Source organism: Leptodactylus fuscus, chromosome 2 (assembly GCF_031893055.1).
Source record: "Leptodactylus fuscus isolate aLepFus1 chromosome 2, aLepFus1.hap2, whole genome shotgun sequence".
NCBI classification, from domain to species: Eukaryota; Metazoa; Chordata; class Amphibia; order Anura; family Leptodactylidae; genus Leptodactylus; species Leptodactylus fuscus.
The window spans coordinates 22,521,623-22,549,617 of NC_134266.1; the positions used below are offsets into that span (position 1 = coordinate 22,521,623).

The following is a 27,995-nucleotide window of genomic DNA, read 5'->3' on the forward strand; positions in this document are numbered from 1 at the left end:
TATGGGACTGAGCAAACAAAGATGTCCTCAACGACTGGCGTTATAATGGGATAAGTTCATCAATATGAGAACCGTGTGGGTTCAATCCCTGGGACCCCATAGATCGGCTGCCTGGAGAGACCACACAGCTACAGCCTCTCGTACCAATATCACACACAGCGCCGTACACTGTATTGTGGCTGCTCTTGATATTGCATGCACTTGAATGCGACTGAGCTGCAAACAGGACAAATAATAAATGAACGCAACATTACTGGCCTGCAAAAAGCGGATTTATGAGGAACCCAGGTATCGGACCCATACCGCATAGGAGAGTACGGGGATATAAAGGGTTAACTACAGAAGTTGTATACAATATTTAAAGGGGGTTTTCTGCAGACAACTCTTATCTCCTATCCACAAAATAGGAGATCCGTATGATTGCTGGGGTCCAACCGCTCATGGCTCCCCCGGTGTGACTTGAGTGTTCACGCGCACGCAAGAACAGTGCCCCATTTACTACTAAGAGACTGACAAAGACAACCGAATTCACAGTCATCAGTCCCACAGTAGTGACAGAACAGAGTGTTCATGTCCAGAACCAATGCACTCAGAGCAGCCTGTTCTTGGGATCCAATCACTAGGATCGCAAGAAGTCACAACCCGTGGGAATCCGAGAAACGATCAGCTACGTCTCCATTGGACACTCCGTCAAAAGTCAGCAGAGGAAGAAGAAGTCCTTTCCCTCCGCCTGTTTCAGTTGAAAAACGACAGACCCCATTACAGTCAGTGAGATCTGCCGGGCTCTAGGAGTAACACTGTTCTAGGAGGTCCACTTCTCCATTGTTCTGGTCCCCTGACGAACCCCAACAACAGAGATCCAGCGCTAATGTGAACTTAGGTCGGGTTCACACGGAGTATTCTGGCTCGTCATTTGGTACGTAGACGCCGCGGGAGGATTTGCGGGCTGTATACGCTCCCATTGTTTTCAATGGGAGCCGGTACCATACACGCGGCCCTATTTTGCAGCCGTGATTTTGTGGCGGCCGCAAAATAGCATCTACGTACCAAATGACGAGCCAGAATACTCCGTGTGAACCCGGCCTTAGTGTCAGTACTGCGGAAAATATCTTTTTTGCCCCGATTCAGATATCGGTCCTATACAGCAACTGAACGGTAATGTAAAGTGCAGTTATGGGACTAAGAACACAATGGTTCCACCTAGGAAAAACAAGGGAATAAAGGGAATTCTGACAGCAAGTAGATTACATGTTTTTTTCTAGATTCAATGGATCCATCAAAACTTGTCTACGTTTCATATTCTGACAACATGGTTTCTCAGCTTGCAAAATTTCACTCCATTCTGCAGCTGATGTGGGTAGTAAATATCATCACGTAATGTCCTGCGGAGGGCCAACCTCTAAGACATCTAATGGTCCGGAGGATAAACCTCCGCCATGCTGGTTTACTGCTGCGTCCCCCTTGTTAGTGGTCTTTGCAGTGTTGCTCCCGGTCATCAGCTGTTCACAGAACGGAGACGGACCTCATTTATATCAATGGGGTTATGCTGCAGTTCCCTACACGGCAGATAGATGGGGCAGCACCAGATAAATCAGTTCTGTGGTCCGAGCACTAAACCAGCACTGCAGTCACTTCATTCTTAGGATCTATAGAGGGGTCGGAGGGGGGGCAGGAATAGGTCCAAGAGATCAGATCCCCACCGATCATAAAGTGATCTGATTATCTCTAACATGCAAAATAGACAAGTCAGGGTCTCTTACCTCACACTCCAGTTCTTTAGCAGAACAAGATTCCCCGCTATCTCCCTCGCTGTCCGTTTCCGATTCTTCCTCCAGGTTAATGGGGCAGACGTACGGGCACGTTTCCGGCGCCGCTCCTCTATCGATACTCTCGCTGTTGACATCCGGACTGTTGGCACAGGCCTCATTAGAAATGGTGTTAATAAACGGGCACGATACTGGGTTGAGCGTTGTGAAGGTCCGTTCAGGGGTCTCATTGGAAATGGAGATGGCCAGCCATGGACATTCGGACCTCTTATCCACGTTGTTCACTTCTTGCAGTTGCTTTGGCGTTACCATGTTGATTTCTTGCGGAGCGGAATATTCGGCGGGGTAAACATCGGGCCAAAAACCTTTGGCGAGATGTTCGGCCACTTCTCTCTCCACGTTGCTGCGCTCTTGAATGGGGTGAGATCTCTCGGGGTCGGTTCTGGGGATTTCAGCTGGCCGAGTGTGGCTTGGTTCATTGCCGCCCTTATCTGGTAGGACTGCTGGGCTGGAGGTGTTGGGTGTGTCGATGTAGTTTACGTTCCTATAGGGCGGATAAGCACACGGAAAAGGCACGGGACTGAAGTCTGGAAGTCCAGGTGCTAGAGGGAAACACGGAGGGTAGACGGCGGGGGCAACTATTTTGTCCTCGTTGCAGACAAGGGTTTGATAAATGACTTCAGCCTCCTGCGGAGGAAGAACACTCAGTTCCAGGTCAGGTTTGGCTACCTGTAGGTCCTCCACCTGAAATTTGGCCTGACTGGTACCTTCAGACATCTCACTGGATGGTGCTGGTGATGGACTCTGAGCTTCTTGGTTGCTGGAACATGTGCTGATGGATCGCACCCTGCCGCTTCTACAAGCTTTCTGAAACTTCCGGTACTTGGGGCAAAGAGAGGAAAAGTTGGAAGAGGTCTCTCTGGAAAAGCAAAAAGTTTCACATGGCTGTTTTGGACTTTCTGGGGATGGGGATAGGTTTTCGATCTCACTTGGACATTTGAGGTTCAGATTAAAGTCCTCCCTCCAGATGTCCTCCACCTCATGGACAACTACTCTCTGGGTTTCATCTGGTTGCCGCTGAAGACTCGCCTTCGGGCAGAATGACTTGCAACACTTCTTTCTGGGACATTCTGACGTTTCGGTTTTATGGTCTGAGAATTTTAACTTTAGGAACTCAAAGCAGGTTTCTTCGATGTCGTGAACGTCCAGTAACTTTGCGCACTTTTTGATTTCCAGCAAGTTATCTTTATTGACGAGAAGTTTAGAGGTGTAAGCGAACTGGAGGAGCGGAACGAAACCCTTCACGCTTACCTGAAAGAACAATTCACAAAAATGAGCAATAAAAGGGCATTTTAGTCTGAAAAAAACAAAACACAACACGGTCTTAAAAAGGGAAACTATCAGATCTATGTGGGACACTGAACCATCCTACAGATCCATATGGACTAGTGGTTTAATCCTATCGCCATCTGCGTTCGGGTTTCCACTTGGGGACCCCCGAACAGAAACCCATATGCATTAAAAAGCGGTTATCTAAGGAAATCCTTGAACCCCATAGACTATAATTGGGTCCGTGTGGTTTCCGCATGAAACATGCCGTGAGAAAAGTGCTGCATACAGGACCTTTCTCTCTGCATGTTTCATGTGGAAACCACACAGACCCCATTATAGCCTAAGGGGTCCGCGGGTTTTCCAGGTAACCGCTTTTTAATGCATATGGGTCTCCATTCGAGGAGGGGTCCCCAAGAAGGACTTCCTGAGTGGAAACCAGAACGTAGATGTGAACCGGGCCTTAGTCGTGATGAATCGCACCCTATTGGGCTATTTACACATTTTTTTTTTTTGATGGTCCATTTGCAAGTCAATCTCTGCCAGCAGTAGGAGCATCAAGAAAGCATGCAGAAATTAAAAGGGTTTTCCATTCCAAATGGATTTTTCATATTGATTACTTAGATGGTCAGTATCTGATCTGTGGGGTCCATGCTCCAGTCCCCACGCAGATCTGCTTTGCAGTGGATACGGCATCTCTGCTCGCTCGCTACATCAACTGCATCATCTTCTGGAGCCTGTAGGTTGCCGCAACAACTGATCTGTAGGGGTCCATGACCCAGGCAATACGCAAATCAGATCAAATTATAAAAATCCATTTGGGGATGGAAAATTCCTTTAAGTAAAATTGTGAAGAGTGAGACATGGGGACTTGCTGAGACATACAATGGTTCTTCTCATTGGTCTTCTGTGCATCATACTCTATGTGGTCTGTATGACCAGAGAGCCAGCAGAAAGTCTGTTCGGGTCCTCGGTCTTCCTGACCTTAGACCTGCCCAGAAATGCCTCAGCCAATCGGTGTCCAAGCAGTGACATCCAGACAGTCACTGATTGGCTGATGCACCCAACAAGGGGGAACTGAACAGAGACTCTGCCGGATACCTGGCTGAGTGGACAGGGGAATATATAATATATAAAGTTAGGGGTTAAAAAAAAGGTGTGGAAACCCCTTTAACCACTTCCGGACCGCCCATAGACTTTATACGTCCAGGAAGTGGTTGCCTTGTTCTGACAGGATGTACCGGTACAAGATCGTGCAGCTGCTGATACTGGGGGCGGCTGTAACTTCAGGAGCAACTTCAGGAGCCGGAGCTCCCAAAGAGATGGCAGGGGAGGTTTATTCCCGTCCCTGCCTTCTCGATCGCTGTGTATGCAGCACTCAATAAGCGTTGTATACACGGCTATGGGCACTGCCATGATGCGGCCACCCTCTGACCCAGCGGTCATGTGATCCGCCGGGATCAGTGTCTTGCAAGAGTTGCTGGGTCTTACAGTACCCAGATCAGCTCTGTATACTGTGTATACAAGGTGCAGGAGGCAGGATTCCCCCTGCAACTGAGGCTAAATGTACCAGCCCCAGTTATAGGAGAAATCAGCCTCCCTAACAAAGAAAAAAGTGATCAGATGTCCCCAAAGGTCTTTTGTGACCTTATGGGGACACCATCTGAAAAAAATAATAATAAATAAATAGAGAAAATAAATAAAATAAAAAAAAAGTTTAAATTTTTTTTAAATAAAATAAGTAAAAAAATAAAATAAGTAAAATAATACGCCAATAAAATGTCGTTATTAAAGGTTATAGCCCCACCCCGGATGACACGATATAAAATAAAAATTATCGTAATGGAGAGGAAAAACTATTTTCTAAAGTTTTTCAGTTGCACTTTGTGTTATTAAATAAAAAATTTAAAAAAAAGAAAAAGTGAAAACCAGACACAATTTCCCTCCTATTATGTTTATATTTTCCCGGATATAATAAAAATTAAAACACATTCGAAAATAAAGACAACATAAAAATAAAGCCCTATGTGTCCCCGAAAAAACAAGCAGAAATTAGTTGAATGAGACGTATGAGAAAAATGTTACAGCCCTCTAAACCGCACATACATAATAAACCAAAAATGTGTCTGGTCCCGGACCACAAATTGGCCCGGTACTGAAGTGGTTAAGCAAGTGCCGTATCAGTAAATGACCACACCATATGTAAATGACTCCTCGGCCATTCTCACCTCTTCAGGCAGGGTAAGGATAAACTCGCCATTGTTGGGCTGCGCTACACGCGATAGGAAATAGTCACTGGAGGCAGCGAGCACGGAGCGATGTGCCCTGAATTTCTGATCTTCCACCACAATGGTCACATCACAGAGCAGGCCTTGCTCCCGCTGACTGTTCAGGCGAAGCAGAAGGTTTGCGCTGTGAACGGAAGACTCGTAAGAAAAATCCGCGTCCTTCTTCTCATTACAAGACATCCTGCATAGGGGACTCAGCTACCATGCTTCCCACTATCGCCACCACTGCAAGAAAAATAGAAATGTGGTCATTACATCATGTTATGGCGCCACCTTGTCATTGATAAGTAAATCTTGAACTACAAGTGAAGGCCGGCACCATGCGGTATAAAATATATATTTAAGATATAAGAATAGGTCATCAATATCAAAGCCCCTGAATCTTCAGGGGGGGGGGGCATCACTGGAGGCCAGGATACACTGACCAGCACCCTACCCAGATGGTGAAGGGCTACTCCTCCACATCCCCATATACTACTGAGAGTAGACGTCCTCCAAAGAAGCACAGTTCACCCCTTAGCGGACACTTCTAGGCCATGCACAGTATTAAACGAATTGCAAAGTACGGTATATAAATTGATGTTGTGTAATACACCAAGTCGCCTGTAGTGGCCGCTGCAGGGAAATCACACACCTAGTAGCCATTTGAGCCGATCGCTGGGATTTTCAAAAGCCAAAGCCCCGCAGATCAGCTAAAGTGATGGATGACAAGGCACGTGATGTGTTAAAACAACAAACAGTTTGAGACATGTTAAATCTCTTTTATGAAATAAATTTTATCAACTTTTTCCATATTGCATACTCACTTTACATGCCTGTCACCCATCAAGAGAGAGGATCTGAAATATGGCCGGAAGCCATCTGGGCAGTTTATGGGCCAAATTGTTAGTATTACACTGGCACAAGATGGCGGCAACTCTGTGATGCCACCGGTTATAAATTATGAAGAGACTAATGAAAGTCTGTGCAGTTGTCAGTAACCAAAAAAGAAATATGGCCATTAGTCGGCCCGTCTAATAGGGCCACAAGGGACGCAGCAGTCAGCGCCACACAAAACGGGCATGCAAGATTAATAACCCCGAGCAGATGTCGGAGCATTGCAGGCCAACTCCATTAGAGGAGAGTGTGAATATTAGTATAACTTATGGCAGCCGTACTTACTGACTTCTATATTACACACAATGGCTATATGAAGACTTACATGATACTTATATTCCCTGGTCATGTTTTATTCTCCAGTCGCATCAAAAGAATCAGTTTATTTCAAGCCACCAAAGTGTAATGGTGGCCATCATCACTGGAGGCCAGGATACACTGACCAGCGTCCTACCCAGATGGTGACACAGGGCTGTGGAGTCAGAGTCGGGGTAAAATTGGAAAAAATCCCATCCATTTTGCTCTGACTGTAAAATGACAGAATTCTTCCCGCCGCGGGAAAATTGTCTCATTTACACCATGTAGGGCCCTTGCCTTAAGGCACAGTCACACAGAGAAATTAGGAACAGATTTCGAGGCAGATTCAGACACAAAAATGAACTACAAACTTCGGCTAAATTTTGCATCTGATCGTTTCCAATGGGAAGCAGCCGGTGTAAATGTCTCATTTTGGTCCCGTTCACACAGCAGAATTGGACACAGATTTTGAGATAGATTCTGTCTCGGTTCTGCCTGCCATTGTACTTAATGGGAGGCAGAGATCGGAGTAGTAGCTTCCTGCAGTTTCCGTGGCCAGTTCAGCCATGTAGTCCACTGTCCGGGTCTAATCAATGGTGGAAAGGATCATCATTCTGCCATGGGGTGGAAAATGAAGTGGAATCCAAGGCTGATGCCTACCTCAAATTCTGTTGTGTGAACGGGGCCTTAGTAGGAGTTTTGCAGCTTCTTTTCGAGCCACTTATGAAGTCGGTGGTTTGGCCTGACCTGACCACACCTGTGCATATACCCCTTATTTTCATGGGACTGGCCAACCATCTCGGGGTACGTGCTGACACAGCATTAGTACATGCGGCCAAAACCCTCGCAATATATTGCGATTGCTGGTGGGTGCGTGCAAGCATGGTTTTAGCAATGTGAGCATGTGTCTCAATGTGTATAGAGGTGACCCAACTCTCACCTGGTGTCAGATTTTGCCAGTGCATACATTATGTTAGGAACTTGATAAGACATATACTGTATATACTCGAGTATAAGCCGACTTTTTCAGCACAAGCTCTCCTCGGCTTATACACGAGTCAAGGTCCACGGAGCACAGAAAACTGGAAGGACCTGGAAGGGGGAGGTCCTTTAGTGCTACTGCTCTGTGATTGGCTTGTCATGAGGTCACGTGACTGTGATGTCATCAAAGGTCCTGTCAGCGCCGCACCTCCCATGAGGCGACCGCTTCAGGCGGCGCTATGCTGGGGCCCCGGGGAGGGCGGCATTTTTGCTGACCTAAGCCAGTCCAGGACAAGCTGTCCTGGACTGGCTTAGCGTCACCGTCTCGGCAGCCCGGCACGGGAAGTGAGCGGTGGATTGGGGCGGCCCTGTGGACGCAGATCTGCTCCAGCGGCCTCCCCTCACGCTTAGCAGAGAGCTGGTCCTCTCCCTGCCTGCTAACGACGCTCCCTCCGCTCGGCCCCGCCCCCTCCACTCGGCCCCACCCCTCCTTCTGATGTCTGCCTCAGGCGGCACAAACCCTAGGTTCACCCCTGGGTCCTGTAGCCACTGGTATGTAACATCTGCAGATAAGGTTGAGTCTAAATCCTAGTAGCTCCGCCCACACCAGAGTCCGATCACATGGTCATGACGTCATCAGAGGTCCTTTAGCACACTAGGATTTCGCATCTCCCCTGCAGATAAGTGGCCGGGATTCATTGTGTCTTATGGAAGATGTCTGTTGTATGGAGGAGAGGAAGCTACAGTAACGTGACACACAGGGACCTTCCTTTACTTACACGCACACACGTCACTACTCTGCTACCTGAACATTTCCTATTCATACAGCGAGATCCTGCCATACCACTATCGTGAAATCATCAGGGATTTTCCATACTGAGAATAAGGAAGTGCCAGACCGCACCGCAGAGCTGAGATTTCTCCTAGTCTGTAAGACGTAACTAGAGAAATAATAACATTAAAAAAAAAAACTCATCTACATCCATGCAAAAAAAAAAGCAGGAATGGAATTTTACACTAAAAGAAAAAAAAAGTTACACTTTATCATCACAGACCTGCGTAGAGTTTATTTTTCCTTCAGGTGGCGGGCCGGGTGTGATCGGCAAAGACTTCATGTTTACTTGCAAAATAAAACACATGACCAAAAAAATTAAAAAATCCTGTTAGAAATGCAGTGTACAGCTAGAGGTGCTGGTCATGGCTCTGTTCACACTGCCTGGGCTTCAGCACTAGTCCTGCTGTAAAGCCCTATATACCTTGCACATCAGTTCTTCACAGATCCTAGTCATGCCCATGTACACATGGTAACAGACAACAAACTCCGTGTAGTCTGGTTCTGCAGTCCCGATCCCTTACAATTCTTACTAATGTTCTATACATTTGTTGGTCAGAATTTTGAGACCGTATCCCCCTCAAAATCCTGACCAAAAAGACGGATCCCATTGAAATCAATGGGAACCAGTCAGTTCTTTTTTCCAGGAGCCGTTTGTTCCGACTCCCGGAAAAAAGAAGCGACATGCTCATTCTTTCAGGCAGATTCGCCTCGCAACATCCACCTGAAGACTCTCCCTCCTGACTAGGCCCATTCATTTGAGCCTAATCTGGAGCGGAGTGCGCGACTGGATGCCAGATGCAGTCGCAGGCTACCCGTATTTTCGTCCGAAACCTGAGGCGGCCCCCACCTCAGGTTCCGGATCATAAAAACCCTGTGTGAACCAAGGCATATGGGAGAATTCGAGGGGTGTGATTTTTTTTTTTTTTTAATGTAGATTGTGAGCCCCACATAGAGTTCACAATGTACATTTTTCCCTATCAGTATGTCTTTTTTGGAATATGGGATGGGAACTCCTTGCAGATGGTTTTACGCCCTTGGTGGGATTTGAACACCAGGACTCCAGCGCTGCAAGGCTGCAGTGCTAACCACTGAGCCATCGTGTGGCCCCCACGAGGGGTGTGATTCTGAGCCCTGATTGGAGCTCTGAGTCACACACCCCCTTCCTGACTCCACCCACCTGACAGTACACCAAAACTACCTGCACTTTTTACTTAGGAATGGTGGGGGCTACAGAGAAAATTCCAACTGAGCTGGAAACAGTGGAGCAGCAACTATTAAGCACTTGAACTGGTGGTGATGGTTAAAGGTCCTCTTTAAGGCACATGTTTGGCAACACACGTGGACCTCAAGTCCTGATGCACGCCACGCCTCAAGTTAGAATGGCAGTCGATGCCGTGTGAACAGTCTCATAAGGGGTTGTCCAGGCCTTAGATACTCAAGATCTATACTTGGTCATACATATCAGATTGGTGGGCATCCTGGCATGCCTACCGATCAGCTGTGGCCACTGGGTCTGCCTCAGAGATGCCACCAGTCAGGTATTGATGGGACACTCTTAGATTAGGTCTCCAATATCAAACCCTCCCCGCCAAAACACATGAAAATAACTAAAGACACGGTGCTGTATATCGTATAACATAATGCACTTAATACAAAACTGGTGGTGAAGATGGACATACCCTTTAAGAAAGCTCAATCTTCTGTGACTGAGCCCCAGCGCCCGTACAGTAGCCGTCACCAGGAGTGTGGGAACCCGGCATGTGTCTACAGCTGGCAGAAAGTTCAAGGATGGACAAGTAACACAAAACAACCCGCGACACGTGCAATGCAAGCTACACGTACAACACAAGGCTTCCGGCGTGTCAGGTACGTGTTACACAGATGGAAACTCTCAGCCGGGAATACCGGTTTATTTGCTTTTAGATTTAACCCTTCCCTTTCCAGCACCGCACGTGTCTTGCTCTATCGATAGAGGTGGTGACAGCGGTGTTGGCCTCCAGCCATGGTGGGGACCTTCTATAAGGTGCAAGGATCGCCTAAACAATCTTACATAAAGGAGTTCACTTACGATTATTGTGTCCCCCCCCCCCCCCCATTTCTCCAAGCACCCCCCGCGTCATAACTCTCCACCACCCCTCATTCTCTTCGCTGGAACTTCTGCCTTTCACAGGCATCGGATGCCACGCTACACGTAAATCAAACCTCGCGCATGACTGCGCATGTCCGGGCAGCCATTTTCCAGTAGTCTGCTACACAAGCGTACTGCGCCAATCTGCTCGTGTAGCAGACCACCGAAAAATGGCCGCCCAGATATGCACATATCAGCCCTGCATAAACCCAAAGCAGCAGAGTCGATTGCGCATGCGCAAGGTTTGATCTACATATGCCTGTGAAAGGTAGAAGTTCCGGCGAACAGGAGGAGGGGAGTGATCAGAAGCACAGGTTATCAGTATTGAAATCAAGGAGAACTCCTTTAGGCTGAGGCCCCACGTTGCGGAAATGCAGCTTTTTTTTGTTGCAGATTTTGTTGCCGTTTTTTGAGTCAAAGCCCAGAATGGCTACAAAAGGAATGGTTAGTATATAGGAAGCTCTTATACGTCTACCTTCTCCTCAATCCATTCCTGAATTTGGCTCAAAAAGAAACGTAGTCCTATATTTAGGATTACCCCTTACCTCTGCAGTTGTCACAACAGCCCACCCCAACCCCTACGGTTGACACAACCGCCCCCCGACAATCACACGCGTTCAAGCAGCACCTCCCCTACAGACCCAGCAGGGGCCTGACATATGGGTCTGGGGCCTCCGCAAGTCTGGACCTACACACAGGTGGTGCTAGAGATACGGAGACCCCTAATATTTCCCAACTTCATACACATGCCTTGCAGAAATCTGACAGTATTTTAATTTTCCACTGAACGTCAATGAACTTTGCAAAATCCAGAGAAGTAAACGTGCCGGACGAGGCTTGGGCTTCCTTTTGGTTCCTGGAGGGGGCGAGGTTTATGACGCGATTTACTGATTTACGGACACATTAATTATACATGTTCCTGGAATAACGTTTACAGAGTAACCAAGCAAGACGGTAGAGTGACAGATATGCCCCGAAATGTACCAGAGAACACCGGTAAACATAAGGCTCTGTTCACACTGTCATCCAGGGATCCTGTGCCGCGTGCATCGATTTGGGGTGAACTTGGGTGGTCAGGAGCGGAGCTACAATAGCATGGCATGGCCATGATCTTCTTTGGGTCCTGATCAGTCTGAATGTCTGATCCCTGGGGGACCCATTGTTGGGACCCACCTTGATCAAGAAAATGGGGGTCCCTGGGTGAATGAAGCACATGGAGGATACTGAAAAAGGAAAATCTGGTGCAAGCATTGGCCACATTTCTTAGTGCCAACTCAACTTCCTGCATCCTGGTGACCAATAATTCTGGGAGTCCCTGCATCCTAGTGACCAATAATTCTGGGAGTCCCTGCATCCTAGTGACCAATAATTCTGAGAGTCCCGGCATCCTAGTGACCAATAACTGTAGGAGTCCCTGCATCCTAGTGACCAATAACTGTAGGAGTCCCTGCATCCTAGTGACCAATAACTGTAGGAGTCCCTGCATCCTGGTGACCAATAACTGTAGGAGTCCCTGCATCCTGGTGACCAATAACTGTAGGAGTCCCTGCATCCTGGTGACCAATAAGTGTAGGAGTCCCGGCATCCTAGTGACCAATAATTCTGAGAGTCCCTGCATCCTAGTGACCAATAATTCTGGGAGTCCCTGCATCCTAGTGACTAATAACTGTAGGAGTCCCTGCATCCTAGTGACCAATAAGTGTAGGAGTCCCTGCATCCTAGTGACCAATAACTGTAGGAGTCCCTGCATCCTGGTGACCAATAACTGTAGGAGTCCCTGCATCCTAGTGACCAATAACTGTAGGAGTCCCTGCATCCTGGTGACCAATAACTGTAGGAGTCCCTGCATCCTGGTGACCAATAACTGTAGGAGTCCCTGCATCCTGGTGACCAATAAGTGTAGGAGTCCCGGCATCCTAGTGACCAATAATTCTGGGAGTCCCTGCATCCTAGTGACCAATAACTGTAGGAGTCCCTGCATCCTAGTGACCAATAATTCTGGGAGTCCCTGCATCCTAGTGACTAATAACTGTAGGAGTCCCTGCATCCTAGTGACCAATAACTGTAGGAGTCCCTGCATCCTAGTGACCAATAACTGTAGGAGTCCCTGCATCCTAGTGACCAATAACTGTAGGAGTCCCTGCATCCTAGTGACCAATAAGTGTAGGAGTCCCTGCATCCTAGTGACTAATAAATGTCATAAATCATCCAGGGATCCTGTGCCGCGTGCATCGATTTGGGGTGAACTTGGGTGGTCAGGAGCGGAGCTACAATAGCATGGCATGGCCATGATCTTCTTTGGGTCCTGATCAGTCTGAATGTCTGATCCCTGGGGGACCCATTGTTGGGACCCACCTTGATCAAGAAAATGGGGGTCCCTGGGTGAATGAAGCACATGGAGGATACTGAAAAAGGAAAATCTGGTGCAAGCATTGGCCACATTTCTTAGTGCCAACTCAACTTCCTGCATCCTGGTGACCAATAATTCTGGGAGTCCCTGCATCCTAGTGACCAATAATTCTGGGAGTCCCTGCATCCTAGTGACCAATAATTCTGAGAGTCCCGGCATCCTAGTGACCAATAACTGTAGGAGTCCCTGCATCCTAGTGACCAATAACTGTAGGAGTCCCTGCATCCTAGTGACCAATAACTGTAGGAGTCCCTGCATCCTGGTGACCAATAACTGTAGGAGTCCCTGCATCCTGGTGACCAATAACTGTAGGAGTCCCTGCATCCTGGTGACCAATAAGTGTAGGAGTCCCGGCATCCTAGTGACCAATAATTCTGAGAGTCCCTGCATCCTAGTGACCAATAATTCTGGGAGTCCCTGCATCCTAGTGACTAATAACTGTAGGAGTCCCTGCATCCTAGTGACCAATAAGTGTAGGAGTCCCTGCATCCTAGTGACCAATAACTGTAGGAGTCCCTGCATCCTGGTGACCAATAACTGTAGGAGTCCCTGCATCCTAGTGACCAATAACTGTAGGAGTCCCTGCATCCTGGTGACCAATAACTGTAGGAGTCCCTGCATCCTGGTGACCAATAACTGTAGGAGTCCCTGCATCCTGGTGACCAATAAGTGTAGGAGTCCCGGCATCCTAGTGACCAATAATTCTGGGAGTCCCTGCATCCTAGTGACTAATAACTGTAGGAGTCCCTGCATCCTAGTGACCAATAACTGTAGGAGTCCCTGCATCCTAGTGACCAATAACTGTAGGAGTCCCTGCATCCTAGTGACCAATAACTGTAGGAGTCCCTGCATCCTAGTGACCAATAAGTGTAGGAGTCCCTGCATCCTAGTGACTAATAAATGTAGGAGTTCCTGCATCCTAGTGACCAATAACTGTAGGAGTCCCCGCATCCTAGTGACCAATAAGTGTAGGAGTCCCTGCATCCTAGTGACCAATAAATGTAGGAGTCCCTGCATCCTAGTGACCAATAAATGTAGGAGTCCCCGCATCCTAGTGACCAATAAGTGTAGGAGTCCCTGCATCCTGGTGACCAATAATTCTGGGAGTCCCTGCATCCTAGTGACCAATAAATGTAGGAGTCCCTGCATCCAAGTGACCAATAACTGTAGGAGTCCCTGCATCCTAGTGACCAATAACTGTAGGAGTCCCTGCATCCTAGTGACTAATAAGTGTAGGAGTCCCTGCATCCTATTGACCAATAATTGTAGGAGTCCCTGCATCCTAGTGACCAATAAATGTAGGAGTTCCTGCATCCTAGTGACCAATAAATGTAGGAGTCCCTGCATCCTAGTGACCAATAAGTGTAGGAGTCCCCGCATCCTAGTGACCAATAATTCTGGGAGTCCCTGCATCCTAGTGACCAATAAGTGTAGGAGTCCCTGCATCCTAGTGACCAATAACTGTAGGAGTCCCTGCATCCTAGTGACCAATAACTGTAGGAGTCCCTGCATCCTGGTGACCAATAACTGTAGGAGTCCCTGCATCCTAGTGACCAATAACTGTAGGAGTCCCTGCATCCTGGTGACCAATAACTGTAGGAGTCCCTGCATCCTAGTGACCAATAATTCTGGGAGTCCCTGCATCCTAGTGACCAATAAGTGTAGGAGTCCCTGCATCCTAGTGACCAATAATTCTGGGAGTCCCTGCATCCTAGTGACCAATAAGTGTAGGAGTCCCTGCATCCTAGTGACCAATAATTCTGGGAGTCCCTGCATCCTAGTGACTAATAACTGTAGGAGTCCCTGCATCCTAGTGACCAATAACTGTAGGAGTCCCTGCATCCTAGTGACCAATAACTGTAGGAGTCCCTGCATCCTAGTGACCAATAACTGTAGGAGTCCCTGCATCCTAGTGACCAATAAGTGTAGGAGTCCCTGCATCCTAGTGACTAATAAATGTAGGAGTTCCTGCATCCTAGTGACCAATAACTGTAGGAGTCCCCGCATCCTAGTGACCAATAAGTGTAGGAGTCCCTGCATCCTAGTGACCAATAAATGTAGGAGTCCCTGCATCCTAGTGACCAATAAATGTAGGAGTCCCCGCATCCTAGTGACCAATAAGTGTAGGAGTCCCTGCATCCTGGTGACCAATAATTCTGGGAGTCCCTGCATCCTAGTGACCAATAAATGTAGGAGTCCCTGCATCCAAGTGACCAATAACTGTAGGAGTCCCTGCATCCTAGTGACCAATAACTGTAGGAGTCCCTGCATCCTAGTGACTAATAAGTGTAGGAGTCCCTGCATCCTATTGACCAATAATTGTAGGAGTCCCTGCATCCTAGTGACCAATAAATGTAGGAGTTCCTGCATCCTAGTGACCAATAAATGTAGGAGTCCCTGCATCCTAGTGACCAATAAGTGTAGGAGTCCCCGCATCCTAGTGACCAATAATTCTGGGAGTCCCTGCATCCTAGTGACCAATAAGTGTAGGAGTCCCTGCATCCTAGTGACCAATAACTGTAGGAGTCCCTGCATCCTAGTGACCAATAACTGTAGGAGTCCCTGCATCCTGGTGACCAATAACTGTAGGAGTCCCTGCATCCTAGTGACCAATAACTGTAGGAGTCCCTGCATCCTGGTGACCAATAACTGTAGGAGTCCCTGCATCCTAGTGACCAATAATTCTGGGAGTCCCTGCATCCTAGTGACCAATAAGTGTAGGAGTCCCTGCATCCTAGTGACCAATAATTCTGGGAGTCCCTGCTTCCTAGTGACCAATATTTCTAGGAGTCCCTGCATCCTAGTGACCAATAAATGTAGAAGTCCTTGTATCCTAGTGACCAATAATTTTTGGAGTCCCTGCATCCTAGTGACCAATATTTCTAGGAGTCCCTGCATCCTAGTGACCAATAAATGTAGAAGTCCTTGTATCCTAGTGACCAATAATTTTTGGAGTCCCTACTACCTCGAGTCAGCAGAGTCACAGCGAGACAGGGTCACATAGTGTTATAGGTCACTAGGATGTAGGGACTCTAAAGAGTTGGGGCTAGGAAATCCAGATGCTGTTCGTATGCCTCTGCTTGCATGGGGCCCAACCTGCATAGGTCCATTCACTTCTGTAGGACTGATGGGGCTCTGCACTTAACCACCTTCATCAGTCCCATAGAGGGATCCCACATAGGAACCATTGCTTCATTTGCAGAAGAGAGCGTAGATCCCCATTCTCACAATCTGTGGTGGTCCTAACATTTGGACCCTCCTGGGATCAGATGCTGATCCTGAATCCCATTGTTGAGGGCACAGCCCAGAGTCAAAGTGCGCTCTGTAGACTACAGGATGTGACAACGAAGCAGAATGGATTTCCTTCTACTCTATTGCTCCTAGTGAGTCCCTAAGAAAGAGAGGGCCCTATGCAACTGCCCAGCCTACAGCCCTCCCGCTGGTTGACTACCGAGTTGTGTCGTGTGCACCATTTTCATCATCTGGTGAGTTTGTGCATCCTACTGTATATACATCACCCTACTGGGTCACTTTTATGTAAAATGCTCCTTTACAATCTCAGTTTCCATTGTGTGTGGTTTTCCGTAAAAATAGTAGAAAAACAGGTTTCCCTAGAACAAAAAAGTTTCATGTGACTTAAACAGGATCCTTTTTATCTCCAGAAACAGTGCCACCCCTGCCCATAGGCCGAATCTAGTACTGCATTTTACTGGAATGGTGCAATACCAGACACAGAGCAGATCAATTTTTCTTAGAAAACGTCTTTAGGCTATCCACTGCATGTGGCCATGTTCACACAGAGGAATTTGCAGTGGATTTTGCCTCTGAAACTCCAGCGGCTGTGGCGGGCGCTTCTTTATTTCAGGACACTAAATCCTGACAGGTCAGAGAGTAAACCCGCAGCAGAAAGACTGGGTTGTGCTTTGGCTTTCCACAGTGCCAGAACACCACCTCAAATTCCTCTCTGAACTTCACTGTGTGAACTGAACCTTAGGGTGCACTAGCATTTGCCCGCGGGTCGTTGTTGTGGACGAATCGGCTGCGCCCGTGGACCCCCGTTGACTCCCAAACCCCTCTTTTGTGCGGCATACCATCAACTCCTCCCTTGCGGGACCCATTCCAAGCAGCACTGTAGTAGCCACGGGCCAGCGTAAGCCGTCTTGTGGGACCCTCCCTTCCTGGGTGGGCCCACAAATGACTCTTTTGCGTCCCCCCTGCTCCGCGGTCCTGGGCTCCTCCCTGGACACCGAAATTCTTCTCCCCAAATTCACCACGCGTGGCCCTCTTCTCCCCCCCACAGGCCCCCAGGCACGCGGCTCTGTGCCCCTTCCTGGGCTCCCAAACCCCTCTCCCTTGAACTGTCCTCCCGCGCGGCCCCCTGGCCACCGAAACGCCGCTCCTGTGTCCCTATTGTGGGGCGCCTGGCAATATACCCTGCACGCCACCGGTATACACACCCAGCCGGCATATCCGCTGTACGTGCGGTGTCCCGCAGATTCAGGCTGCGCAGCCGCCTCGGGCCCGAGCTGGGAGTGTGAGACATCGTGGCAGGGGCGCAGTATTCCCAGCCACGGAAGCTTCCGAGCAGCTCTTAGTTGAATCAGCATGGCAGCGTTGCAATGGAGCCGCCGCCATTTTCTCAGGGCCGCAGATTCTCTGTCGGCCACGGCCACAGACTTCAGCGGACGTATCGGGGAGCGCACATTGTCCATCGCTCCGCCCATGAGGCGAACCTATTGGAGGCCAGCCGAAAGAGTCCCGCAGCGGAGTCGGAGCAGACTTTCGCCGGTAATGTTCGGGAGCTGGAGCGGTATACGAAGTAGCTTATCTTACCTTCCCGGTGGCCATCTAGGTATGCGTCAAATCTCACGCCAATCCGTTCAGTCGTTTGGGTGTCATTGAGGAACAAAACACACAAACTTGCACATTTATAATATTATAGTAGGACAGGGCGCTTGAACTGAGGCCAACCTGCACTGGGAACTATAGGAGTGGCTGCCCATCACAGGGGCAAGGGGGGGTGTAACTTGTACTTCGGGGGCATCATGCAGGGGCCACTTGAGGGAACATTAAACTATGCAGGGGCTCCCCATTTATGAAACCTTTACATGGGGCCCACCGATGTGTTGTCGTGGCCCGAACTGCAGGAGCCAAGACACCAATGATCACACAACTGCACAGTATAATCGTCTGATCGCCGCCAGGCATGCACACGCCTACAGGAAATACTGCTCAGCCAATCAGTGGAGGAGGCGGGTCACCACTGCGGCCACTGATTGGCTGAGGGTAATTTCTTCTGTGTGACGAAGGGAGCGGCAGGGAGATTGATGAGGAGGCGTCTTTCATTTTTGTCACCCCATTCTGAGTCACTTAAGGGGGCATTAGATCACGTGGGAGGGCCGGCATAATTTTTTGAGCCTTTACTTTAAAAGAGGTAAATAAATAAAAATGGAAACGTCCCTTTAATTGAGAGTCCGGCTCCTTGGGCCACTTATGTCTCGTGACTTCTTAGCCATTGATTCTGGGTTTCAAGGTGATCTACAGAGGGCGACGTCAGGTCAACTGCAAATTGTAGTCATCCATTCCTCAAGTCACATGACCACCAGGTCCTTACAAGGCAACCGCAACTGTTCCTGTCATCAGCACCTGTACTACTCAAAGAGGAGCAAAAACCTCTCCGGGAGGGTTTATTTTACCAAAAACAACAATTCTGGAGCATCTTAACATGGTGCTATCCCTCTGTTATGCCCCCTGGAAATGTGTGCATTGGATGTTATCATTGCCCCGGTCTGTCATTGACCAATCAGTGCAGGGACTCCTTTCTGACAAGGGAACTGGTAACACCTAGTTGTTATCTTTCCAGGAGGAGTAACTGAGGAAAGGCAGAACAAAGATGTAAGAAAGATGCAATTGATAGGAAATACAAGTATTTACTAAACAGACATGTCCGGAGAGGAGACCGATCCTCTATTATACTTGACTTTTAGCGCCATCGTGCAGCTCAGGCTTCAAGGGGTATTACAAGTCCTTATTTTTTTATTTTTTAAAGATCCAGTTATCCACTGAATGGTCGCGTCCATTGTGGTCACCATAATACAACATGCTGTCACATGACCGCCACACGCTGTGTCACGTGACCATACAATAACATGGCACAGACAGAAGTCAGACGCTGACAGGACTGCCACAGACTGCCAGGGCATGCTGGGACTTGTAGTCTCACAACTAGTGTGCCGCACGTGGCCCTGACATGAGTGGACCATTAGGGGGCTCTACTATGACCACAGACAGGGGTCATCCATGTTTGTATAAACCCTATGTGACCCCATAAACCCCAAGCTAATGACAGAGGACTCCAGTCCTGTACAGGACACAGGTGCAGCAGGACAGACATGCTACACACATTAAAAGGGGTGCGGCCCCTTTAAGAGCTCGCGCTTGTAGACCTGGGCCGTGAGCGCCCCCTACCCCTCCTGTCCCGAGCAGCCCCTCTCCTTACACCTCCCCTTAGGCTCTGTTCACACTTACTGCAGCCGGAGACGCAGACTCCTCTCAGTCCTGACTCTTCTTCCTTGTTTTCTAGCAGCTTCCTGAGCTGCCGATGTCTCCGGGAGTGACGTCGCTGTGTGACGTCACAGGTTACAGGCGCCCGGGCGGGTCAAACTTAGTCAGTTTGCAAACATAGTAGTAGTGACTTCATAGTGTGTGTTGTGACTCGTAATTCCAGCAGAATGATATAGTATTATTATATAACACACCTCACCTATACAGTACATGCCTCTGACTCTGACATTAGATAAGACAGACAGTGTAAAAGCAGAAGAGCAGGGCAAACCAATGATAAGACCCTTGACATGGCACAATTTTGCACCGAGCAGTATAGTTATCACCCATCGGGTATTAGCGACCGGTGCTGTGTGGTGAAGATACCAAGGAAACCGTGCGAAACCCAACATGTGCGTTACTTACTGGGTATCAAATGGTTGTCACTAGAGATGAGCGAGTACTGTTTGTATCAGCCGATCCGAACAGCACGCTCGCATTGAAATGAATGGACGTAGCCGGCATTCGGGGGGTTAAGCGGCTGGCCGGCGTCAAAGCGGAAGTACCAGGTGCATCCATTCATTTCAATGCGTGCGTGCTGTTCGGATCGGCTGATCCGAACAGTACTCGCTCATCTCTAGTTAGGGAGAGTGTGCACCTACACAGGCGTACGGAGACTTACAGCTATTTCTGGGTAAAATATGTAAATCTATCTATTCTCCAGGATGTAATTAGGAGAACACTGCCTCTGTGTGCTGCCCTCTAGAGGCAGACCCCTTAACATCATGCATGACTCGTTTAATGAGCCTAATAACGTAATGCAGGGATTATTGCCAAACTAGTATTTCTATTCCAAAAGGGTTAAGGGGATATTGTTACTCCTTGGGGAGAGACCACCATATAGGTGTGTGGAGACTTATTAAGCCTTTAGCACTCCACTTCGCAAAGGACCATGGGAAGAATATGCAAATCTGTCTTCCATGATGTGATTAGGAAGTCAGCTGCTGCCTCAGTGTTGTAAACCAATAGAGGGCGCTCACTGGAATGTGCAAGTCTGTCCTCCCTGATGTAGTTAGGAAGACAGAGGCTTGCACATTCTAGTGAGCGCCCTCTATCGGTTTGCAACACTGAGGCAGCAGCTGACTTCCTAATCACATCATGAAAGACAGATTTGCATATTCCAAAAGGAACAGATTCCCAGCTATGGACAGCGCTGTTTCCATCTGTTGGATCTCCTCAGCATAGCGTAGGGATACTAGATACTAACGCTGTCCATAGCTGGAATAGAAATACTAGTTTGGCAATAATCCCCGCATTATGTTATTAGGCTCATTAAACGAGTCATGCATGATGTTAAGGGGTCTGCCTCTAGAGGGCGGCATACAGAGGCACTGTTCTCCTAATTACATCCTGGAGAATAGATTTGCATATTTTATTCTCGAAACCCTCTCTACGTCATGTCGGATTGGGTGAGAAAGTATGTATGCAAAACCCCTTGAGGCCGGGCCCCCACATGGCGTAAACGCGGCGTTCAATAGGTTCCTAGTGAATCCTATCCTCAGCGGAGACGCTGCGATTTCCGAAACTGTTGCTGTTTTGGAAATCGCAGCATGTCAACTATACCTACGGAAGTGTTGGCGGTTTCCCTATAGCTATAATGGAAGCAGAAAATGCACAGAGGAAAACTGCAGATTTTCTGTGAAAAGCGCTGCAAGAAAAAAACATGATGCGTTGTCACTGGTTTTTCTCGCAGTGCATTTTTGCTGAGGCCCGCTATGTGGAGCCTAAAAGGGGTATCTCTGTCATGTACCATATACATATACATCCACCTGCTATCCCATAAATATATGGTCACCTCTAAGACCCTCATCTGTCAGGAATAAGGGGTTCCTGTGACCGATTTACAGAGTCCGCACTATAGACATAGGGAGAGGCAGCCATGTTGCGCTTGGTGCTGCACTTTTTATTGTAGTCCAGAAGATGGAGCCGAATCTGAGCCGCAGATCTGAGTTGAATACATACGCGACTAAAGCAAGGAGCTGGGGGTAGAGATGGGGGACATGAAACTGGGGGCAGATGAAGGGTGTATATGAAACTGGGAGAGAGATAGAGGAGGGACATATAATTTACGGGTGACTGTAGGAGGATTATACTGTGTGGGGGCACATGGAAAATGAATGGGAATGGGCGGAGTCAACATAAAAGTGGGTGGGGTTAAATTTGCCGCGGCGCGCTATGCGCGCTGCACATTTTGTCCCTCTTTCAGTTCTTCAAAAGTTGGGAGGTATGCTTAAAGGGGTTGTGGCATTATGGATACTTATTCCTTATCTACAGAACAGGGGATAAGTGTCCGATCACAGGGGCCCAATTGCCTTGTCCCCCAGTGATCAGGAGGACAGGGGACCTAAATTCTCCCTGTAAATGAGGCGCCAGTGCACTTGCATAATTGGCGCTCCATTCACTGCTATGGTGTTGTTGGGACTGTGACCTCCAGTAGTACCCACAACCCCATGGCAGTGAATGGAGCACAAGTGCACGGCCGCACCATTGGAGGATGAAAGCCACTTGGTCACCTGAGTGCATTACACTACCGTCCCCTACTTGGCCTTCACCCTCGGTTTTATGCATGTAGCCTTAGCGTGCGGAGATTGTCAGGAAGGCGTACATGGAGTAAGGACGGTATGCTACTGTTTCCTGCGTATCGTGTTCTCTGTGTGGTCAGACTGCACAATTAATGCTGCAACGCCGAATCTAGCAAAGAAGCAAACCACAAACTGAAATCATATGACAATAAAGGTTGAACGGGGAGACGGAGCAGCTGGGATGAGGCAGGGTTCCCAGCAGACACCACTCAGTTATGTGCGGGCTCAGGCTGCTGACTCACTGTGTAATGCTGATAGGGAATGAATCAGCATTTCCTCGCTGTATGACTGAAGCTCTTGTGTAACTCACAATATTTCATCACGGCACAGAGCACAACAATTATCAGAAATGCAACTGAAACGTGCAAGACTGCGCAATGACACGTCGCATCACGCTAGAGCCTTATTTAAAGGGGTTGTCCAGAATAACCACTTTATTAATATGAAGCCGGGGAAGGTGAAAGAAAAAAAAATACTCACCATTCCCTGGTGCTCCAGTATCTCCCAGCGCGGTCCGGTCCTGCTGCTTTGGTGTTTTCTTCTGACAGAAGTCCCCGCCGCACGTGACCACTGATGCCAATCAGCAGCCTCAGAGGCCTTAGCAGAGGGACACCGGACATCACAGTGCGGCAGAGACGTCCGCCTTAGAAAACAGCTGGCAGGATCGGGAGATGGGCGAACCAATTCAGTACAAGCCAGTTTCAGCCTGGAAATTCTTTTGTTCAGCACGGAACAATTGGGGATTTTTCTTCAACGAATTAAAATGGCCGCTGCAACGTGAATTGCGGCAAATTATTATACTCTGAGGTCTCTTCAGACCCAAGAGAATAATAGGTGGAGACCTCCAGCTCCAGATTATTGCAGACTATGACCATGACTATGCTGTAAAGCAGATCACTAAATGCCGTCAGAGCAGAGGAGAAGCTCAAGCAAGATGGCCGCCCCCATAATCATGGACAGAAAATAAAATTTAAAAATCTACAATCGGTAAATAAAATTTGAAGAAAATTAACACTTTCACCAGTTTTAATAAAAGCATTTTAAAAATGGGGATTGGCACAGTGCTAAAATAATACCACCATACAGTGCTAAAATAATACCACCATACAGTACTAAAATAATACCACCATACAGTGCTAAAATAATACCACCATACAGTGCTAAAATACTACCATACAGTGCTAAAATAATACCACCATACAGTACTAAAATAATACCACCATACAGTGCTAAAATACTACCATACAGTGCTAAAATAATACCACCATACAGTACTAAAATAATTCCACCATATAGTGCTAAAATAATACCACCATACAGTACTAAAGTAATACCACCATACAGTACTAAAATAATTCCACCATATAGTGCTAAAATAATACCACCATACAGTACTAAGGTAATACCACCATACAGTACTAAAATAATTCCACCATATAGTGCTAAAATAACACCACCATACAGTACTAAAATACTACCATACAGTGCTAAAATAATACCACCATACAGTACTAAAATAATACCACCATACAGTGCTAAAGTAATACCACTATACAGTACTAAAATAACAGTGTTATGCAATGCCAAATAATGCCACCATACATGACCATAATTATGCCAAACAAAGCATATTTTATATTGTTATTATTTATGCCCTCTGTCCAAATAATGCCAAAATGCAGTACCAAATAATAGTGCTGAGCAATGGCAAAATGCCACCAAGTACTGCATAAATAGTATTGCAAGTATTTCAGCACTTGCCATACAAAGAAATATTGCTACACAGTGGTAAAATAATACTGCCATACTCACTGTCATAGTGTGCCAAACACAACATAATTAACACCACTATTATTATGTGCTGTGCCTAAATAATACCGTTATATAATGCTGAAATAACAGTGCTAAATAACTCCACTATACATTGCCATAATACTGCCAAACAATGCATACATAATAAAACCATTAGTATGCTCTATTGTTAAATAAAAAGACACTATTGTTGAAATAATACACAAATACTATAGAATATTTGTATAGTATATAGTGTTAAAATAATACTTCCATACACTGTTCAAATGATACTACCATACAGTGCTAACATAACAGTATTGTGGAATGCCAAACAATACCACCATGCACTGCCTTAATGCTGCCACTCTTATGGCTTGTGCCCAACTTCTGTAATATCGCCATACCATGATAAAATAACAGTGTTGGACATTAGTAAATAATACCGTTATACAGTAACATAATACTGCTAAACACTGCAGTGCTAAAATAATAAAACAAAACTTACCACACAGAGAAATACATACAGTATGTCACATATGTAAACACAAATATAATAATACCCTATAAGTACAGATATACAGGTAGAGGTAATATACACACATAAGCAATGAGCAGTCATATGGCGGTATATCATATACTGTTCTTGTATGTTCCTTATCATCATACTGCAATGGTTTCTGCTATTTTCTACACTGAAGTGTATTTTATCTTTATGAGAACATTTTTTCCACCGCAATAACTGAGTCAGCCGTATGTTTATGCCTCTTCCTACACTGGAGACGTATGAGAGGATGACAGCTAAGCCGAGGCGAGCGTGGGAAAAATGTAAAAATGGCAGATGTGTCATAGTTCTGACCAAAATAAAAGTACATTGTCTATCCAAATTTTCCAAGCCCTGCTATCACATCTGTTAGTGTTGATGAGAGATTGTCACTTTAAAGACAACTAGTGGCGTAACTAGGAATGGTGGGACTATTATGCCCAATAGTGGCCCCTGCACATACTATTATTCACCATAGTGGCCCTTACACACAGTATTATGCCCCATAGTGGCCCCTACACATACTATATGCCCCATTGTGGCCCCTGCACACAGTATTATGACCCATAGTGGCCCCTGCACACAGTATTATGACCCATAGTGGCCCCTGCACACAGTATTATGCCCCATAGTGGCCCCTGCACACAGTATTATGCCCCATAATGGCCCCTGCACACAGTATAATGCCCCATAGTGGCCCCTCCACACAATATTATGCCCCATAGTGGCCCCTACACACAGTATTATGCCCCATAGTGGCCCCTCCACACAATATTATGCCCCATAGTGGCCCCTGCACACAGTATTATGCCCCATAGTGGCCCCTGCACACAGTATTATGTCTTTTCAGGCCCCAGAGTATAATAATCAGAGATCAAGGGGGGATACAAACATAAAAAAACACTGTCACTTACCTATCCCCGGCTCCGCTGCACTCCTCAGTGGTGTCGGCCATCTTCAATGACGTCCGGACGTCACATGACCCGGGACGCAGGTCCCGGTCAAGTGACATCAGGGACATCACACATCTAGGTCCGATGCCTGTCTGGAGCGCGGAGAGGTAAGTAACCGTATGTTTTATGTTTTCTTACCTCTCCCGGGCGTCTGATCATTATACTCGGGGGTCTGGAAAGACCCCCGAGTATAATAATAGTGTTTGTGGGGCCCGTGGCGTCACTTACCGGCCCCAGCCAGGATCGGTAAGTAAATATGGCCTGTTACCGATTGGAGTTACTCCAGCCGGTAACAGCCTACTAAGAAAAAAAAAAAAAACGCAGCGGTAGCAGCTGCCGCCGGGCCCCTAATGTGACGGGCTCTGTGGCAGCCGCTACCCCGGTAGTTACGCCCCTGAAGACAACCATATTGTGAGGGTCCAGAGTACTGAGCCTACGAAGTGACTACAATTAGCTTTACTCTTGCCATATTGCCTATACCCAACCAAGGGAAGCCATTTGGAGACATGTAGGGTAATGTATCAAGGTGGACGGGACATACATGGAGGATTTACCCCATGTGGTATTTTGGAAGTCAGTTTTGCTGGAGACATCGTTGCTGTTATGTGCGACAAATTTAGTAGACTGAACCTGACTCATTGAGGTCTATGGGACATGTGAGTATTGCGTCCTCCTACCGCAATACTAAAATATCCTGGACAACCCCTTTAAGAATAAGTCATATTGTAAAGGTATTTGACCCCTTTAAATGGGTCATGGATAAAATGTCTGTTTGCAGGCACAACTAGGGGGCGCTTAGAAACCAACTACGTACTTGGAGAACACCTGCAGTTGATGTATACCTCAGCCTTGAGACCTGGCGTATCTGTGCAGTCTAACACTGAATATGGGGGAAAGCAAGTTATTTGGAGAGCAAGTAGATTTTTTTTCTAATTTGTTCAGGTTCCGGGGTATGTCCTGCTCCACAAAATACTCTATATATCTCTGATACATAGCTCCAAATCCCAGCTCTCACACAACTGTAGAGGTAAACTTCTGATTGTCTGCAGCCACCAGTAGATGGCGCTCACATCCTATATTATACTACTGTACTGAATACTAGCTATATACATCTATATACTGTGACTTCCTCCAGTGACATCTGCCGGAGACCATAGTAAAACATTATACAGTTTTCTATTAGTTTCTAACATGAATGGAGACTCTACCAGAGGATACAATCCTGTTCTGGTCATGTGATGGCCGCACAGACATGGCGCCGATAACTGTACCGGGCTGACCGGTCAGTGACTACAAGCACAATGCTATACCAACGAATTAAAGGGGTTATCCGGTTTCTGCTATTGATAGCCAATCCTTAGGAAGTCTTCGATTTTAGATCTGCATGGGTCCGATGTCCGGGACCCCTCGGATCAGCTGTATCGAGATAGCGTGGCTCCCAGTACTGTTTACATCCAGTGTACAGCTCGCCATATGGCAGGTGTGGGTACTGCAATGGGGACAGTGCTGCAGTACCAAAAACCCGTCACTCCAGTTTGTGAGCGCCAGTGACACTGACACCGCTTTGGATTCACAGGCTGGTGATAGCACATTCATTTGTTACATGGCTTGTTTGTGGCTCAGTCCCATTCAAGTGAATGAGACTGAGCCGCAATACCGTACACAGCAATGAACACAAGAGGCTCCAGCGCACACCCAAATGCTGCCATTTCTTGTCGGACCCCCACCGATCAGATATGATGATGTATCTTAAGGACAGGTCAATATGTAACCCTTTAACCTTAGCCGTCATAATACGCAATATTGCACTGCGGTCTATAAGGTGTAATAATGGCGACACAATCGCCTCCGATCCCTTCTGTGCCATTAGTGTTTACCTTAGGAATTGTTCTGCCTTTGGTCCTCAGTAGCTTCTCCGGGCAGTAGATGCAGGGCGTCCTATGACTTCTTTTTCCTTGAAACGCTCACATATATTGCAAGTAGGGGAGAAAGTTCTGGTGAAATGTTGAAGGAGAGATAACCAGAATTAAAAAAAAGTTGAAAGGGAGAGCCCTGGCTGCTATCTGCTCCAGCCCGGCCGTGTGCAAGTCAGCTGATGAGAAAACGCCTCTGTAGTGATGCATCATACCAGGAATTCACCCAAATCCTCTTCTCTAGAAACCTCCTAAACCTCACACGCTCCTCTGCCACTACTACACTGCCGTACATATGTGTGAATGGCTCAGCGCCCTGCATGCAAGACGTGACAGCTATTAAAGGGCACTTCTCCCCTATTCGTGGTGTCTGATCACTAGGGGTCTCACCGTAGGGAATCCCACTGCCCGGGGTCTCACCGTAGGGAATCCCACTGCCCGGGGTCTCACCGTAGGGAATCCCACTGCCCGGGGTCTCACCGCAGGGAATCCCACTGCCCGGGGTCTCACCGCAGGGAATCCCACTGCCTGGGGTCTCCTGTGTGAATGGAAGAGTATTGTGCATTGGTGACCACCTCTGTTTTCTATACGACTACTAGAAATTGCGCAGCGCTCCATCGGTCCGTTTGATGGATTTTTCTGTGGGGGTACAAGAAGTGGACATTATACAGCACTGGCCATATTAACAGGCCGTTATAC

The 27,995-nt window shown here is 47.4% G+C and overlaps 1 protein-coding gene across 2 annotated transcripts in view; it reads right to left on the reverse strand.

Moving 5' to 3' along the window:
• Positions 1 to 27,375, reverse strand: part of BACH1 (BTB domain and CNC homolog 1) — a 31,337-nt gene extending 3,962 nt beyond the window's left edge. The window contains exons 1-3 of one of the 2 annotated variants that reach the window (XM_075263410.1): positions 27,261 to 27,375; positions 5,324 to 5,608; positions 1,761 to 3,077 (exon numbers count right to left, since the gene is read on the reverse strand). In XM_075263410.1, coding sequence (XP_075119511.1) covers positions 1,761 to 3,077; positions 5,324 to 5,563 — 1,557 coding nt within the window. In that variant the 5' untranslated portion in view covers positions 5,564 to 5,608; positions 27,261 to 27,375. Of the gene's footprint in view, positions 1 to 1,760; positions 3,078 to 5,323; positions 5,609 to 19,438; positions 19,549 to 27,260 lie in introns of those variants that run through there. The other variant, XM_075263409.1, reaches the window with a different exon arrangement.
• Positions 27,376 to 27,995: the final 620 nt, after the last annotated feature.